The sequence below is a fragment of the Charadrius vociferus genome, unplaced genomic scaffold, assembly GCF_000708025.1.
Source record: "Charadrius vociferus isolate BGI_N301 unplaced genomic scaffold, ASM70802v2 scaffold756, whole genome shotgun sequence".
Lineage (NCBI taxonomy): Eukaryota > Metazoa > Chordata > Aves > Charadriiformes > Charadriidae > Charadrius > Charadrius vociferus.
Window position 1 is genome coordinate 238,285 of NW_009648877.1, and position 15,116 is coordinate 253,400.

The 15,116-nt window shown below is 41.7% G+C and overlaps 1 protein-coding gene across 1 annotated transcript in view; it reads left to right on the forward strand.

Moving 5' to 3' along the window:
* DGKI (diacylglycerol kinase, iota) overlaps positions 1-15,116 on the forward strand; it is a 125,348-nt gene that overhangs the window by 74,947 nt on the left and 35,285 nt on the right. The window contains exons 25-26 of the mRNA XM_009887059.1: positions 1-30; positions 609-734. Of these exons, the coding sequence (XP_009885361.1) occupies positions 1-30; positions 609-734 (156 nt within the window). The remainder of the gene's footprint in view (positions 31-608; positions 735-15,116) is intronic.

A 15,116-nucleotide genomic window follows, 5' to 3' on the forward strand; every position in this document is an offset into this window, starting at 1 on the left:
GCCTGATCTGGTAGTGGAGCAGGCCTCTGGGTGAGTGGTGCTGGGATTTGGCCTTCGGCAGCCATATTAGAGTTGGGCATCTCTTTTCTGGTCACCTTTTCTGAAGGGTTGGGAGATGTGGGAGGGAAGATCTTAGGTGGGGCGCCGAGGACAGGATCCAATGCAGCCATGATAATGACAGGAGGACAGTGAAGTAACATCTACTCCATCAGGCATCCTGAAGCACACAGCAGGACTAGTGGACTTTAAACCTTTCACCCTCCTCACACCCTCTGAGTGTATCTGTCCTGCCATAAATCTGTATCAACTGAGTTACAGACCCCTTCTCTGTGCGGTCAAGGCTCTGATACCAGTGTATAAGGCTTTGAAGTCCTTTGTGCCTAAGAATGATGGTGAAGTGTGTCTGTTTCTTCTCAGCCCCTGGGCAGACCAGAAATACTCCTATTCATCTATAGGAACAGTCTCGTACTTATAGTGAATTAAGCTATTTTAGCTTGCTATGGGTGGAAAAATACTGGGAATCAGTAAGCATAAGAGAGCTTCAAAGCAGAACATGTGAGGTGATTTGTGAGGGGTGAATGCCTTTCTCTTCCTTCTTCCCTCCCTAGAATATCAGATCGGTGGAACCCTGCGGTTCGAAAGAGGATGCTGAGCGACAGTGGCCTCGGCAAGATTTCCCCACACTACGAGGTACCTGACAAACAAAAGGACGCCAGCCAGACACATATGCTGCAGTAAGAGCCCTCTGCATTTCTCTGCTTGATGATGCACTGTCACCATCACCACAAGCAACTCCTAGTGGCTCCTTTAAGCTTAATGAATTGTGCTGACGGGCTGAAGTTACAGAAGTCCTTTCGCTTCTTCTCTTTTGCTCCTCCCTTCTGTTTCTTCCTCTTTCTCCATTATTATATGTTCTTGCCTTTGTTTTTTTTCTCTGTGGCACCATGCACCCTTAATAAACCTAGATCCAAGTTTCTAAAAGTAAATACGTTATTTTGGACGCCTGTAGTTCCAGCTAAGGGAACCTTCACAGCAATTGGTTATGAGAAAGACCGAAGCACTCACCCTTAAGGTAGCTCTGATGCAATGTGACAAAGCAGAAACCTCTACAATTGCTGCTTGCTGTCAAAGATGTAGGCAACTGTTTTCATATAATCTTGAACCAGAGATACCATTGTCAGTGTAGGATGACTTAACAGTGGTTATGTTGCTGATAATTCCCTCATATAAAAGATTTTTACCACTGCAATCCTGTTTGCTGTGTTCAGATTTGTGTAAGACCATCTCTTATTCTTCTTGCCTGTTTTAGAAATAGTTCTCAGCTTTTTGGTCCTTTCACTTTAGATTTTCAAAATGAGCAGTAGATCCATAATTGCTACCAAAGTTTAGATGGGAGGCACCTGTCTGAAGTCTGCTGCTGGCTTTGAAAAATTCTAGTGTTTTGTAGTTGCTTGTCCCCCCAAGTACATAATCTATAATTGTGTACACCACTTCTCCCTTTTATTTCTAGTTCTACTGTATCTGGATCCCTATGGATGGGTTTTAAAACTTGGTATAGAAAAATTAGAAATAGTGACCATGTAGTCCTTGTTTCTCTTTGTCTTTCTGTCTCGGTTGTGTGTGGAATGGGGCTGAAAGGTGCCTGCCAAGTACAGCTCCAGGGCAGATGTCGTGTGGATGGGTGGCTGTGTAGCCATGTGGCTACAAACTAGAAACTTTCCAGCAAACTGGAATCTCCTGATGTGAGAAGGAGATGTCATGGTAAGAAAGGGTGATCCGGGTAGCACTGCCAGGAAACACTCAGCTGTTTTTCTCCCATTACCCTGAGGGATTCTGGATCAGTTCTTGTTTTTGTGCTCTGTGCAAAGGATGGTGGATTGCGGTGCAGTTTTCCACAGATGAGGATGGCAGGGGCTGAGATTTGGAGCTTGCAAAGCTGGGAGAAAAATGATGCTTAGACAATTTTGGGCAGTGTGGGGAGATGGTGACAACATGTGGACTAACTTCTAATTGATAAGAGGAGTGATTTTGCTTACATCAGCATGACTGGAAATGTTTGCTTAGCTAGAACAATTATGTTTGCCTGGTAGATTTATTAATTACAAGCAAAGTCAATAGCACTGCCCAGAGTAAAGTGTACCTGTCACTGCCTACTATAAGGAACTGTTTCCTTTATAGCTTCTCTAAACTTTAATTGTTCTGGCCGAAATTTTTCACGGCAAGACTTAGTCTTTGACTAATTCTTTCTCTTTTTCTTTTAGTCAAAACTTCACCAAAGAAGTCAGTTGTTTCTGAAGACAAGATCTGTGGGAAATGGGTTGCTTTAAATTACCTTCTTTAAAATAAATAAATCCAGCAGTTGTTTCCTGAGGCATTTTAGTGCTGGTAGCAGAATGAATTCATTGGAATGAAGTTTTGGAGGCTTGGCACTCAATAAAGTGTCACCATAATACAGGGGAGATGCCTTTTGCTGTCTTGAGAAAAGCAGCCCTGAGTTTGTGCTAGCGATGAGCTTTTCATGCATGTTGGAGACATCTCAGATTCAAGAGCTTCACTTTCAAAAGTTTCTGTCTGTACATGCTCACAGAGGAGTTATGCCCCTCTACGTAATCCTGGTTGCAGACCTGCCCGCTGGGCTGAAGGGAAGGTGGGGGTGTGTCCTGCTCACCAGCTGATCTCCAGTAGCAAGGAGAAAAGGGAGGCTTCAGCCATGGTCACATAGAGATGGGACAGGAAAGGTGTATGGAAGAACAGGGTATAGAGGTTGCAAGAGCCGAAGGAGTAGAAGGAAAAAGGGAGTGTGTGCAGGAACCTGGGGAGCAGGGTTAGGGGATGGGAGCTGGCAATTAGGAGCACGAGGGACATACAGATGTCTGGGAAATCAGAATGGGAATAATGAAAAGGAGGACACAGGGTGAAGATAATTAAGAGATGAGTCAGACAGGTTAGGGACATGGGGGAAAGGGTCTATGGCTGTTTCTCCCCAGGATCTGGGCTGATGTAGATTATTCATGATACTGGTGGGCAAGCTCTGAAGTATGTTTAGATGCTGCCTCATTTGCTGCCAAGCTGGAAGGTGTATAGTAAATGAGGCAGAGGATCACAGTGGAGAAAGCAAGGTATTATTACAGTTAAGGCAGCTGAATGCTGCTCTGGAGGACTGGCTTCTCCCCTCAGTTTCCCTGAAAGAATTTCTGAATGATGCAGATGTACAATAAACTTTTCACAAATGGCCAGTAACAATGGGCTTCTTAGTCTGTGCATGTCCACTGTGAAGTGGGATGGGTTCCTGGGAGGCCATTACAAGGAGACTTTGAGAGTGAAGGGTTGGAAACTGAGAAATAGGCTTTCTGTGTGCCTCAGGTTGTATTGCTAAAATTAATGGAAAGTTTGTGCCTTCCTTCCTTCTGACTCTCATTGGCCCAGCTGCAGAATATAGATAATATTGCAACCTCACCTTAGAGGAGCACAGTGAGGGTAAATTTCATGGTCACAAAAAAACTTGGATGCTATGGAAAGACTCTGTCAGAGATGCTTAGGAGAAAATTAATCATTTTACATTCTGTACGCATTTTTGGTAGTGTGGAATAAATAAATGTTGAGGCTGTGCAGTGCATATATAAAAGACAAAAGGATAGCAAGCAGGTCTCTACTTAAACACTGAGGCAAGAGTCCAGTAGAAGAAAGTAGCAGGTGACAATGTGATTAAAGGTTGTCAAAATGCTTGAGTGCAATAGGGCTGGAGTATAATGCTGAGATGACACAAGCTCTGGGTGCTTGACTTTGCAATCTAAAAAATCTTTCTAATCTGGCACTTTAAAGAAAAAGCCTTATTGTATTTTGGCAGCTGCAGTAGCTCACAGGTTCTTTACAGAGGTTGGTCCCTTCAGAAATTATTTTTCAAATAAAACTTGTGGAAGGATTTTAGCAAAATTCCCCAAAAGGAATACAGCAGAACATAGAGGGGACAATTCTTCCTGTACATGGAGTTCTTGTCGATCTTTTAAGAGTCATCCGTGTCCAGTGTTTTACATCTAGTCCAAAATACTGTACAGCACTTCCAGCTCAAAGTGCAATATCCTATAGCCTGTCACTAGGGCAAGTGACGGGGGACTTGCTGTGAGAGAAGAGTCATTAGTTGACCCACTGGGGCTGTTTTCTCAATTCTCATTTTTCTCCAGGTTGGGAATGACCCTGCACAGATGTTAGGAGCAAATTAGACCACAGCTTGTCATACTCTAGGCAGCCTGCAAGCATACTATCTGTGGCATCACTATATATGCATATATATGTGTGTGTGTGTCTATACATATACTTATAACCTCTTTAAGACTAAGTAATTGTTTCTGAGAAGTGAGAAGCGTAGCTAAAAAGACAAAGCATTAAAATAGAGAGATCCCTTAAATTACTTCAATCAATGAAAGTAGAGAAGAGAATTTGTGATCTGAAAATGATTATGTTTGGTGTTGCTTTTGATCACAACTGTTGTGGTAAAGAGTAATTTGAATGAAATGGCTTTGAGGCATTTATGCTTTTGTTTTTAATTAAGTGAGCTTCATGTTAGTTAATTTTCAGGTGGCTTTTGATTAATGGTATTTCATGTTTTGCTCCCTTTCTGACGGCTCTTTGATGTGTGACTGATGTGTGGACTAGGCAGGACATTAAACAGCGTCTTGATGCAGTAACCAGGAGCTGGGGCAGATCGTAGCTTAATAGGAACATCAAATTAGTGTGAAAGGTGACTACAAAAAAACAACGGGAAGACAATTACTTGAACTACTGGTGCTTGATCTGAAAAAAACTAAGTATTCTGGGCTGACTCCACTGAAACAGGTAATTGGACTCTTCCTTTGAACATGAATGGGTTCGGCATCCTGATTTATCCTATGATCAAATGGTGCAGTGAGATGGGGATGACCATTCCCTCCTAGCCTGCTGTAAGCATTCATTGCTGGCCATGTATTTCTTTTCCTAGTTAAGTGTTTGTCACCCTGTTATGTGACGAGAACTGGAAAATAAAATAAAAAACACAACAGCATACAAAAATGAAAAGTTGCCTATACCTTGGTAGAGGTTTAATCTACATCTTTTAATTGAAGTAATTAATTTTCCCATTGTTTGCGGCAGTAGCAACCACTCTTCTAGCATCTGTCCAGCTGTGATGGTAATGTGTTTCCAAAGGTGCTAGATGCATTGTCTGAATTGTGTGCGTGGCTCATGAAGGGTGGGTGAAGGTTGGCCAGAATGCCATCTGGGCCTGTCAGGCAGAGGAAGAAAAAATGCCTGTGGGGGCTGGAAGGTGGCTGCAGCCCTTTACACTAAATAGACGTTAATTACCTAGTAATACCACACAGGCACTGCTTTATGAGGCAATAATAACCTAGTTCCTGAGAGGGAAGAAGAAAAAGGCTGAACGCCAGACATTTTAACTCAGCCACAAGAATCAGATCATTGTCCAGGAAATCAGTGTTACAGTACAGATGTTACAAGGTGGTTTTGTTTTGGGTTTGGTTTTTTTTTTTTTTTTTTAAGAGAAATTTTCATGTGATACAAGGTGAGAAGAGTGTCAGAGATGCAAATTTGCATGTAGAAAGGAGAAGGAATGCTCATCTAGTGAAAGTTAAGAAAATATAAAGAGGTCACTCTTAGGATTTGGATATGCTAGGCTAGGTTGGCGAAGACTTGAAAAAATCAAGTGTTTCCCCAAAACTCTTGCATTGGAAAACTCAGCATCAGCTCTTAAATAGTCAGAGTAGTCTGCCCTAGTGTGTTTTGATAGCAAAATCTGAATTAGTTTTCTGGTTCAGATTTAGTTCAAGCTGCATGTATAAGATTAAGCCACAAGAGTGACGTGCATATGTTTTAACTAGCTATTTGTACACCTGTACAAATTACTTTCCGTTGTTTAAAGTTCCAAATGAGGCTCCATGAGTACTGATTGCTTTCAAATGAATCTTATTTGAGTGAAGCCATAAATCACCATCTCACCTTCACTGTACATTCCTGTGTAGTCCTTATAATAGAGTTAGAGCATAACAAAATGCAGTGTTTATTTATGCTCGACTCTCCATTCTCTTTATCTTCTGTTGTTTTAGATGCTTTTACAAATAGCTTGTAAGGCGCCACTTAAAGTGGAGCTACCTTAAAGTGGAGCATGAGAAAGGTTTTGCTAAAACACCTTTTGCTAGGAAAGTGATATTAAAAAGGAGGAGCTCTTAGTGAGGGGAAAGAAGAGGAAAAGTGATGTGAAGAGAACTGAGAACGGTTCAGAGAAAGATAAACATGAGTCAAATAGAGAAAGTACTTTGAAGAAAGCCAATAATAAAATAAAATATAAGAATTTAGCAAATGGATAAGAAATTGTTTTGAGGGAAAGCAAGTTTCCTGAGTGAGGCTGAGTGGGAAAAAGCGATGCATCTCAGTGTGGGATCTGGTCCTGTGTTTTGAAAGCTCTCACTATTGTCAGTGTGATGCAGTCCAACACTTAAAATCTTGCGCACATTCCAGATGGAAGCTACAAGTTGTCCACCATTAGGAAATCTTTTCTTTTTCTGTTGTAAATCTTCCTGTACCACCATTTCTAGAGGTTTCCTTGACAAAAGAGGGCAACTGTTAATTTTTTTTAAACTCTAGTGTCTAGGTGTGGTAAATAATGAATCTCATGTACTTCGTGCTTCTGTTGTGAATATTCTGTTCATATACTTCAAGATTTTAGCTGCCTTCATGGATGTTTGAGATTTTCAGTGGGAAAAGGAATAATTATTGGTTTCCTTTGGAATTCTACCTTGAAGATATGTGCCTGTGGTTCTGAAAAGACGTATTTCTGCCCTTTCTCATTCCCTTAAAAACTTACAATGTAACAATGAAAATCTAGCAGAATTTTGGCATTGCTTGAATAAATTGTCCTGAAGCTTCATTTCTTGCCATCCAGAAGAAAAAATTCAGCCTGACAAACAATAGCAACACAATTAAAAATGGTGGAATTTGGCTGACAAAAAAGAGCGTATTTTCTCTGAGAGATCCCTGTTTTTAAAATCAAACCCCTCAAGAAATAGTTTGAATCTCTTATTTTCTCTCTATAGTCAGTTCAGTACAGAGATACTCAAGAACAGGAAAATTATTTTTATTTTGTGGTACAATCGTCGAATATAAGAACAATCTGGACACTGTAGCACTGCAGACAGAAATAATTTCCAGTGAAATTCATACTCTTTCCAGACTGACAGCAATGAAAACTCTTGTTTAGTGCCCTGTGCTGCTTTACGGCCTGTGGGATTTCAAAAGTTTTTTTAAGGACAGCTACTGCTGCTGATATCTGTTACTATCTTGAAGCTAATTTGAGTGTCCAGCTCTTAGAATTTTTCTAGATGTTTTCTTTTTCCTTCTGGAGCTGTTTATACAGCAACTTCCAATCCAGCTGTAGATACAGAATATATAAGAACTTGTCAAACGATTTTTGATGAAACTGGAAATAAGACTTTTACCTGAACCAACATTAATTCACAAGTTATTTTTGAGCCTGTCCCACATTATCACTTGTCCACTTTTCCCAAGTAATGTCTCTAGTTCTAGTGATGTTCATCCCTGTCATAGCCAGGAGAAGGGACTCTTGGACACGTCTGATTAGTAGATACACCTAGACTCAACTGCAGGAAAAAGGAACACAGTTTAGAGAGGAAAACGATACTAAAAGCACAGGGGACGGAGAGGAATTTTGGCACCAAAATATCTTTTTTAAAACTGGCCTGCATGAGATATGTTTTTGGTATATCCAGAGTGTATCACATACAGACTCTGTAGGTAAGGTAAACACAAGAACAGATGTTCTCAACTCAGGATTCAAGAGGCTTTGTGTTACTTCAGCCATGTTGGTACCATCTCAGGATGGTTCTGGACATGGGAAGATCTTGGCATTTTGCTCAGATGTCTGAAGATACGGAAACAGGACTAGGGAAAGTGTTACCGCATACAGTCCCTGCTACGTCAGAGGATGAACTGTAACTCTACCACCAGACAGACCTGAGGGATCTTTGCAAACAGAGAGAATCAGATGGTTCTGGAAAATGTTTAACTTGAACTTTCAGCAACTTCTGGTGTTGCCTTTAAGTGATTGAATACATGGAAAACCTTATTTAATCATCTCTTCCTCTGTTAATTAGTAGAATTTTTAGGTCACTACTGCCAAAGTCTTGTCTTCTCTACAGGGTACTGGGGTGTAGAAAGATCATGTTTTCTACTTACTAAGATTTCTGCAACAGTCAGTAGTATTTCCTACTTACACATCCTTCTGGCAATCCCTTTCCCAGTAATACTGAGCTTTAAGGCATCATCTTTTGCTTCTGCTCTTGTTAACTGTAATTGGAAAAGGAAGAAATCAGAATTTGGTTTAGATTTGCATGTGTAAAGCCTTATTTGTGTATGTGACTGGAATGCAAATAGTGTTTGTTTTCTTCCAGAATTAAGTCTCCAGCCTTTGCTGTTGAGGTGCTGAATTGCTAAGGGGTTTTAATAAGAGTAGGCACATCTGATGAGGTGGGTTTGTGTTTCTGCCCCTTCAATTTGTGGCAGAAATAGAGTACATCCTGTACTGCATGTAAGATGTTTTTTTTTTTCTCAACAGCGCTTATTACCAAGTAATTTTATTATTCAGAATGTAGCTCCCTGGAGTGGATTGGGTGGGATTTTAGGTTCCTCTTTTCCCACCCACCTGCCCCCGAGCCCTCAAAAGGAGGGCTTTTAATGATTTTTGTAGCATCTCAACACCTGATGCACAGCTGAGGAAATTCACCCTGCTGACAAATTATTTTGGCAGACAGTGACATGCAAAACACTCCCACACACCATGAGACTACAAATTGGCTTCTTTAGAGAGATCTTGCTTCTTGACTGGCATCCGGCTTTCCAAAGGGGAAATGCAAGCAGTCCACCTCTCCTCTTCTCCTTGGAGTGATTTCAAGCAACAGAATATGCATGTGCTTGACAAAGGGACTTACCTACCCAAATGTTGAAGAAGTCAACTAACCCCTAGCTTGAAAATGCTTTCTCAACAGTTCCAGTAGATAAGGAGTTGAAAAAGAGGTTTCCAAGTGGAATGTAAGGATTATTTTTTTTTTTTTGTTGGAGTGTGTTTGAAGGATAAAATTGATGCTGACAGAGTATAGATAGCTGAGTGTCTTGCTTTTCTTTAAGTTGTTTACCATAACAGCTATAAATCTGCTTTCCACTCCCTGGCTGATACCCAAGGCAGAAGTAATAGAGTTCTTTCTTTTTTGTCTTCTTGTTACCGCTCTTTCTTTTTCCTTTTTTTTTTTTTTTCCCCTTTACTTCCATCCCTGATTGCTTACTTTAGTCCCTGGATTGAGAAACAGAATCTGCTCTGAGAAGTAAAGCAGCTCTGCAGCAAAGAAGGTAGGGGAACACATCAGGACCGTCACTTCTTGTACCTTTGTCTTCCGTTTGGCTGGGTAAAAGAAAACAACATTTCATAATTTGATCTTTAGGGCCTACTGCTTTCCTGCGAGCATCAGGCATGTGGTAACTGCACCTGGTAGAGAGTGGAGCTGATGATGCCACTGTAGAATGTGAATATTCCTCTCTTCAGCTTTATGAAGTGGAAATAGCAGACCCACGGCCCCCAGTGACCTTAAAGGCTCTGGAAGATGGCCTAGCTGGGTTTATTAGAGTGATATAGGATGACTGACAGCCTGCATTCTTCTGGGCTTGCTTTAAGCACTGTTATAAATATAGGGTGAATATCCTCCAGCATGGCAGGCTTCCAGTCCAATAAAGTTTGGAAAAGAAATGAAGCTTGTCTGTTTAGGTAATGCGTATGTCTGCATTTGTGTGTACTTGTTACTTATTTGTAAGAGTTGAAGTAAGATAAAAAAACCCCACCATCCTGGTCCTAGTTTTCTGAGCATTGCACAGGCATAGCAAGCCTGTGTCCATGTGCTCTGTCCCTGCCATAAGGAGCTGCCATCTGCTCGGAGAGGAGACTGGTTCTTAATGTGCTCTCTCTCAGTACCAAGCTGTCTTATTAAAGCCAAAGCTAATAAGCTTCAGGGCACGGGTGCGAAACACAGTCCTGTACATATGTAACACACACATTGGAATACACAGTGTGTCCAAGCTTTCACACTAGGACATCTCGTGCACTCAGACTGTATTTATTGATACCTCATTCATATTCTTAAGTTCTGGTTTAACAGGCTTGCAAAGAGAATAGAAATCTAGTTTGGTAAAATATCTGCTCTAGACTATCACACAAAAGCACTACTTTGCCTGAGTGGACAGTGTTAAACCCCCAAAAGTCAAACCTTTGCTATCTTTCTCTCATTCTTCGGGTATCTGCATGTTCGGATTTCAGCCGTGGCTGAAAGCTGTCAAAATATCATGCAACAAAAAGCTAGAGGCAAAGCATAGTCATGTGAAAATAGGTCATCTTTTGAGGCTTGCAATTTAGTATTTTAGACCCACAAAGTTCAGAGTCTTTGGATAAGGCTGGGAGCAATATTTTGACATAAGCCTTCACTTAACTCCTTGAATGAAAAGTGAGGTTGAGGTTTTCCACTGGGGCTGCTTGAAAAATATATTGGTGAGCTGTTTTTTCTTGGTGGAGGTGTGCATGAAAGAGGTTGACTTCTGAAAAATGTTGCTTGAAACAGAAAGTACCTGTGAACATGGGCTGGGTTTAGTGTGCTTGGGCTGGGGAGAGGTTCTCTGGTTCACCTGGGAACTGCTGAGGGAGAGTGAGCACGTTCCCCGGGTTGTGCAGCACGTTCCCCGGGTTGTGCATCTTGGCGTGGCTGCTCTGCAGCTCCATGTCTAGGCTGTATGTCCTACGCCCCTGGCTGCAGGCTTATATGTCAGGGTGTGGAAGGTACTGTCTCTTCTTAAAATGCCTGCCAAAGGATTTCTCCGGTGAGAGGAGGAACTTCTGAAAGCTTAAATGCATTCAAATGGGGAGGGAGAAAAGTTGTCCCTGCTTGCCTGCTGCTCCTCAGTGCTGGGAAAGGAGTACTAAAGCCCACAGCTTTGTCTCTGTAGCTGAGACTGAGCGAGCGTTTAGCAGTTTTGGCATAGAGGTGTGTGCACGGGAGGGAAATACACGAGGAGCGGGACCGTAACACATAGCCTTGCTGAGGTTCCTGGCAGTGTTGATGCCCATGGGCAGGCAGGGACAGATGGACCTGGCTAAATTATGCCAAGAGATGAAATCGGAGAGCCAGAGGTGGCCTGCGGCCAGTGTAACCCTGACTCCTAGATTCTTGTTTCTGTGCCAGGTGTCTAAAAGCGCAGCACAAAATGATATCTGAAACTCCCATTACAAGTTTTATTCTCCATTAATTACTCTATAGCAGGAGTGTAAAGGGCTTGGCAGTTCTGCTCTGCCTAGGACCTGTGTTATGCACATTAACTGAGGTGATTTTTAAAATTTTTTTTTGAAGATGGCAAGCAAGTGAGGGTTGCTTAGCGCTTGTGAAAATCAGGCCACGTATTCATGAACATAATTGCAGGAATCTGTTTCTGAGGAATTCCCGTATTTCGGTCTCTTTTCTCCCAAAACCACTGAAGGCTATTTATCAGGAATCAGTGGTTTGCTTTGTGGTAACAAACACACCACTTAGGGTAGCTTCTAGGTTGTTTAGAAACCCAAACTGGCCTAAGATTATTTGGGTGGTGTCTCGAGATACCAAGCAGCTGATGTGCTTCATCTCCATCTAGCCTGAGGGCCAAGTGGGTATGTGACTTCTGAATCAGAGTATACCTGATGTGCTAGTAGGGTGGCTGTCATGGCTTTGCGGTTACCAAAATAATTCCTTTCTCTGGGTTAAATAAAAAGTTAAACTCATAGCAAAATAATCCCTGGGTTAATCTTTTTCTGGAAAAAGTAAAAATACATAGATCCGTTGTTGAGGAAAGAGGTCAGATGATTTGTTACCTGATTACCCCCAACATCTTTTTTTGCTTTTCATGTAGGCTGTTAAGGCAGTGTGTACACCCACCACCTTTAGTTCCTGTCCTAGGTCTCTATAAGAAAGAGCTGTTTCAAACAGCATCCAATCCCTTGACATCCAGTCTGTTGTTTCTCCAAAGTATTACAAGGTGTGGGTAGATCTTGCTTTCTTTCTTTTACAGTTAGAGCCACTATTGCCTTTCCTTTGCCTGTTGCTCCCCAAATTCATCAAGAAATTGACAGGTAGGTCCGGGAGGATTTTGAAGATTTTATTCAAATCTTGAAATGGACGAATTTCATTTCAAAGAAGCTTGGATCAGGCCTTTTTCAAAAAGAATGCCTTACATTCACCTGAGATATTTTGGTGTCATGTGGTGATAAGAGAAAGAGTGGCCAAGTATTAAAAAAAAAACCCAACAAACAACCTACGAACACCCTACAGTGATTCTACTGGTCATTTGGAAATACCTTCTTTTTCAAGGAAATAACAACCCAGCTTTTTTAGATGATGTTTTGACCTTGATTCCAAGGTAGAACTGTCTTTTTCTATGAGTTAGACCATCTCTCTCTTCTTTTTTTAAATCAAGGTTAGGCATATTTGGGTTTACATCTGATTTTGCAATAAAATCTGTTATTCCCTTGTTAAGCAGCAATTCCCAAGCAACTCCTCTGGGTGTCAGTACAGCTTCAGGTATAGCTGCATTGTGGTGTTCCAAGCCTTCATTCAAAGCATTCTACAGTGGACAGAGAAATGGTTAGAGATTAATTAAATTAAATTAGAGATTAAAAGTTAGGCAGTAATGAGAAAAGATATGGAACAATACAAAGGACATAGACATGCCTGAGACGCAGCAAGGAATACATCTGAGCTGCCCTTGTTTTTCTTAGAAGTTCCAAGCTACATTCCTGTATGTTGGACTGCTTGGGAACAGCCTGAGTCAATGGTTTATGTGCAGGTAGAGACTGAGGCTGCAGAAGGAAGTTATAGAGATACTAGAAAAAGTACCAATCTTTGCCTTTAGCAGAATTAGAAAAAAATAGGCATTCCATATTGTTGTTCCAGATTAACAGGATGTGTCCAAATGGATTTCTGCAAAATAATAAATAACTGGAATGGAATTTTTTAGATTCAAGGAGCATTGCTGGTCAGCATTTTCCCACGTGCGTGAGACAGTATGGCTATTGTCTATGAGAAATATTTGAGAGGAAAGAATGACAGGAAAGCTGGGATAGTAAAAGCAGAAAGCTTTGTACAGAGACTCATAGAACTGCAGAAAAATTTAGGTTGGGAAGGATCTCTGAAGGTCATCTAATCCAAACCCCCATTCAAAATAGGTCCCGTTAGATGAAGTTATTCAGAGGCTTATCCAGATGACTTTTGAATATCTGCAAAGCTGGAGATTCAATAATCTCTCTCTACAACCTATTGCCCTATTTGGTCATCCACATAATGAAAAAGTTTTTCCTAATATCCAGTCTGAATTTCTCACATTCCAACTTGTGACTGTTGCTTCTCCTTCTCCTCTTTCTTCAAGCAGACTCTGCTTCTGTCTTCTTTGAGCCTTCACATTAGGTAGCTGAAGGCAGCAATAAGATTTTCCCTGAACCGTCTCTTCTTACTGAACGAACCCAGCTCCCTCAGCCTCTCCTCATATGTCCTCACTGTCTCTGTGGCCCTTTGTGCAACTCAGTCCAATTTGTCAATGTCTGCCTTATTCTCAAGTCTCTCAAGTACCGAGTAGAGGGTAAAAAGTCACTTGGATCTACCTTATGACTGTGTTCTTGCAAATACAGCCCAGTATGTCATTGGCCTTTACTGTTGCAGGGAACTCTGCTGACTGACATTCAATGGGCGCTCTCCAAACACCATGCATCCTTTTCTGCAAACCTGTTTTCCAGCTGTTAGGCCCCCAGCCTGTCTTGTTGCATGGGTTTACTTCTCCTGAGGTACAGGACTTTGCATTTGCCTTTGTTGAACTTGCTAGGTTGCTGGTAGCCCACTTCTCCAGCCTGTCAAGGTTACTGAATTGAGCATGTTTAGGGTCAAAGTGGAAGTGTGCGGAAGCTCTCAGTAATTCTTAGGCTATTGTTTTTCATTAAGTGCCACGGCAGAAAATGGGGATGCCCGTGCTGAGCATTATCTTTAACTCTTATTGGGTCCCTCCAAGTAGGAGATGCTGAGGGACCAGGAAAGCAAGCAGTTCTGTCTTTCTGCCAGTAAGATATGAGGCACTGTCTGCAGCTGAGGCTGCAGGGGACTCGCCAGTCCCAGCGGTGTTGATGCAGATTGCTAAATGTCGGGTTTTCCTCACTTTTATTTTAAAAATACTTTATGCGCTAAAAATTGTCTTCAATTACAGTCAGAAAATATATGAATAAATCCCAATAGGGATGCCACTTTCAGTTCTGAAGAGATGTACACACAAAGTGAGAAGGAATGGGTTTAATCTGAAAGTTCTTTCCCTCTCCTTGTCATAGGCAGCTATTGTCAGACTGAGTTAGAAAGTTCGCAGAAATACATTGCTTAAGCAGGGAAAAAGGGGAATGGTCATAAAAACCAGCAGAATTGCTGCACACAGATTGTTATTTGGCCTTTAAATTGTAAATGGCTGGTTTTAAATAGGCCTGGTGCAGATGGTTTCTGCTACAGGTTTATTGATTAAAATAGCTGCTTTACATCAGCTCCGGGTTTGTTTCTCCAGAGGCTTTTGTCTTCATGAATAATGTACCCATTTGCTGAAATTTTGTTAGAATTCATCTGCTGGAGGCTGGCTGTATTTCTCTAGGTTCCTAAGCCTCAGTTGACTAGGCTCAAAATTGTGACAGTCTCTGCCCTTCCCTCCTTAGAGATGAATATTCCCTCTTCCACCCTTCCAGTGCTGAATCAATCTAGTGCTCGCACATTGCAGAGTGCACTTGGAAACAGCTGTGAGCGTTTGGCTGTTTGGGGAAGGCTTACACGGTACCGAAGGCTGCCTTGGCTGTACTGGGGATTAGATTTTTGCCAGCAATTGATCCAAAGCCTGTAAGAGGGAGGGAAAAAATTCCAGTGAGCTTTGGATCAGACTGTTACCTCTGAGGCAGAGTGCTGTTTTAGGTGGGCATGCCTCATGCCTTCAGTACCATAAGTCTTCCAATTTGCTGGAAGCGTGTGTAGGGA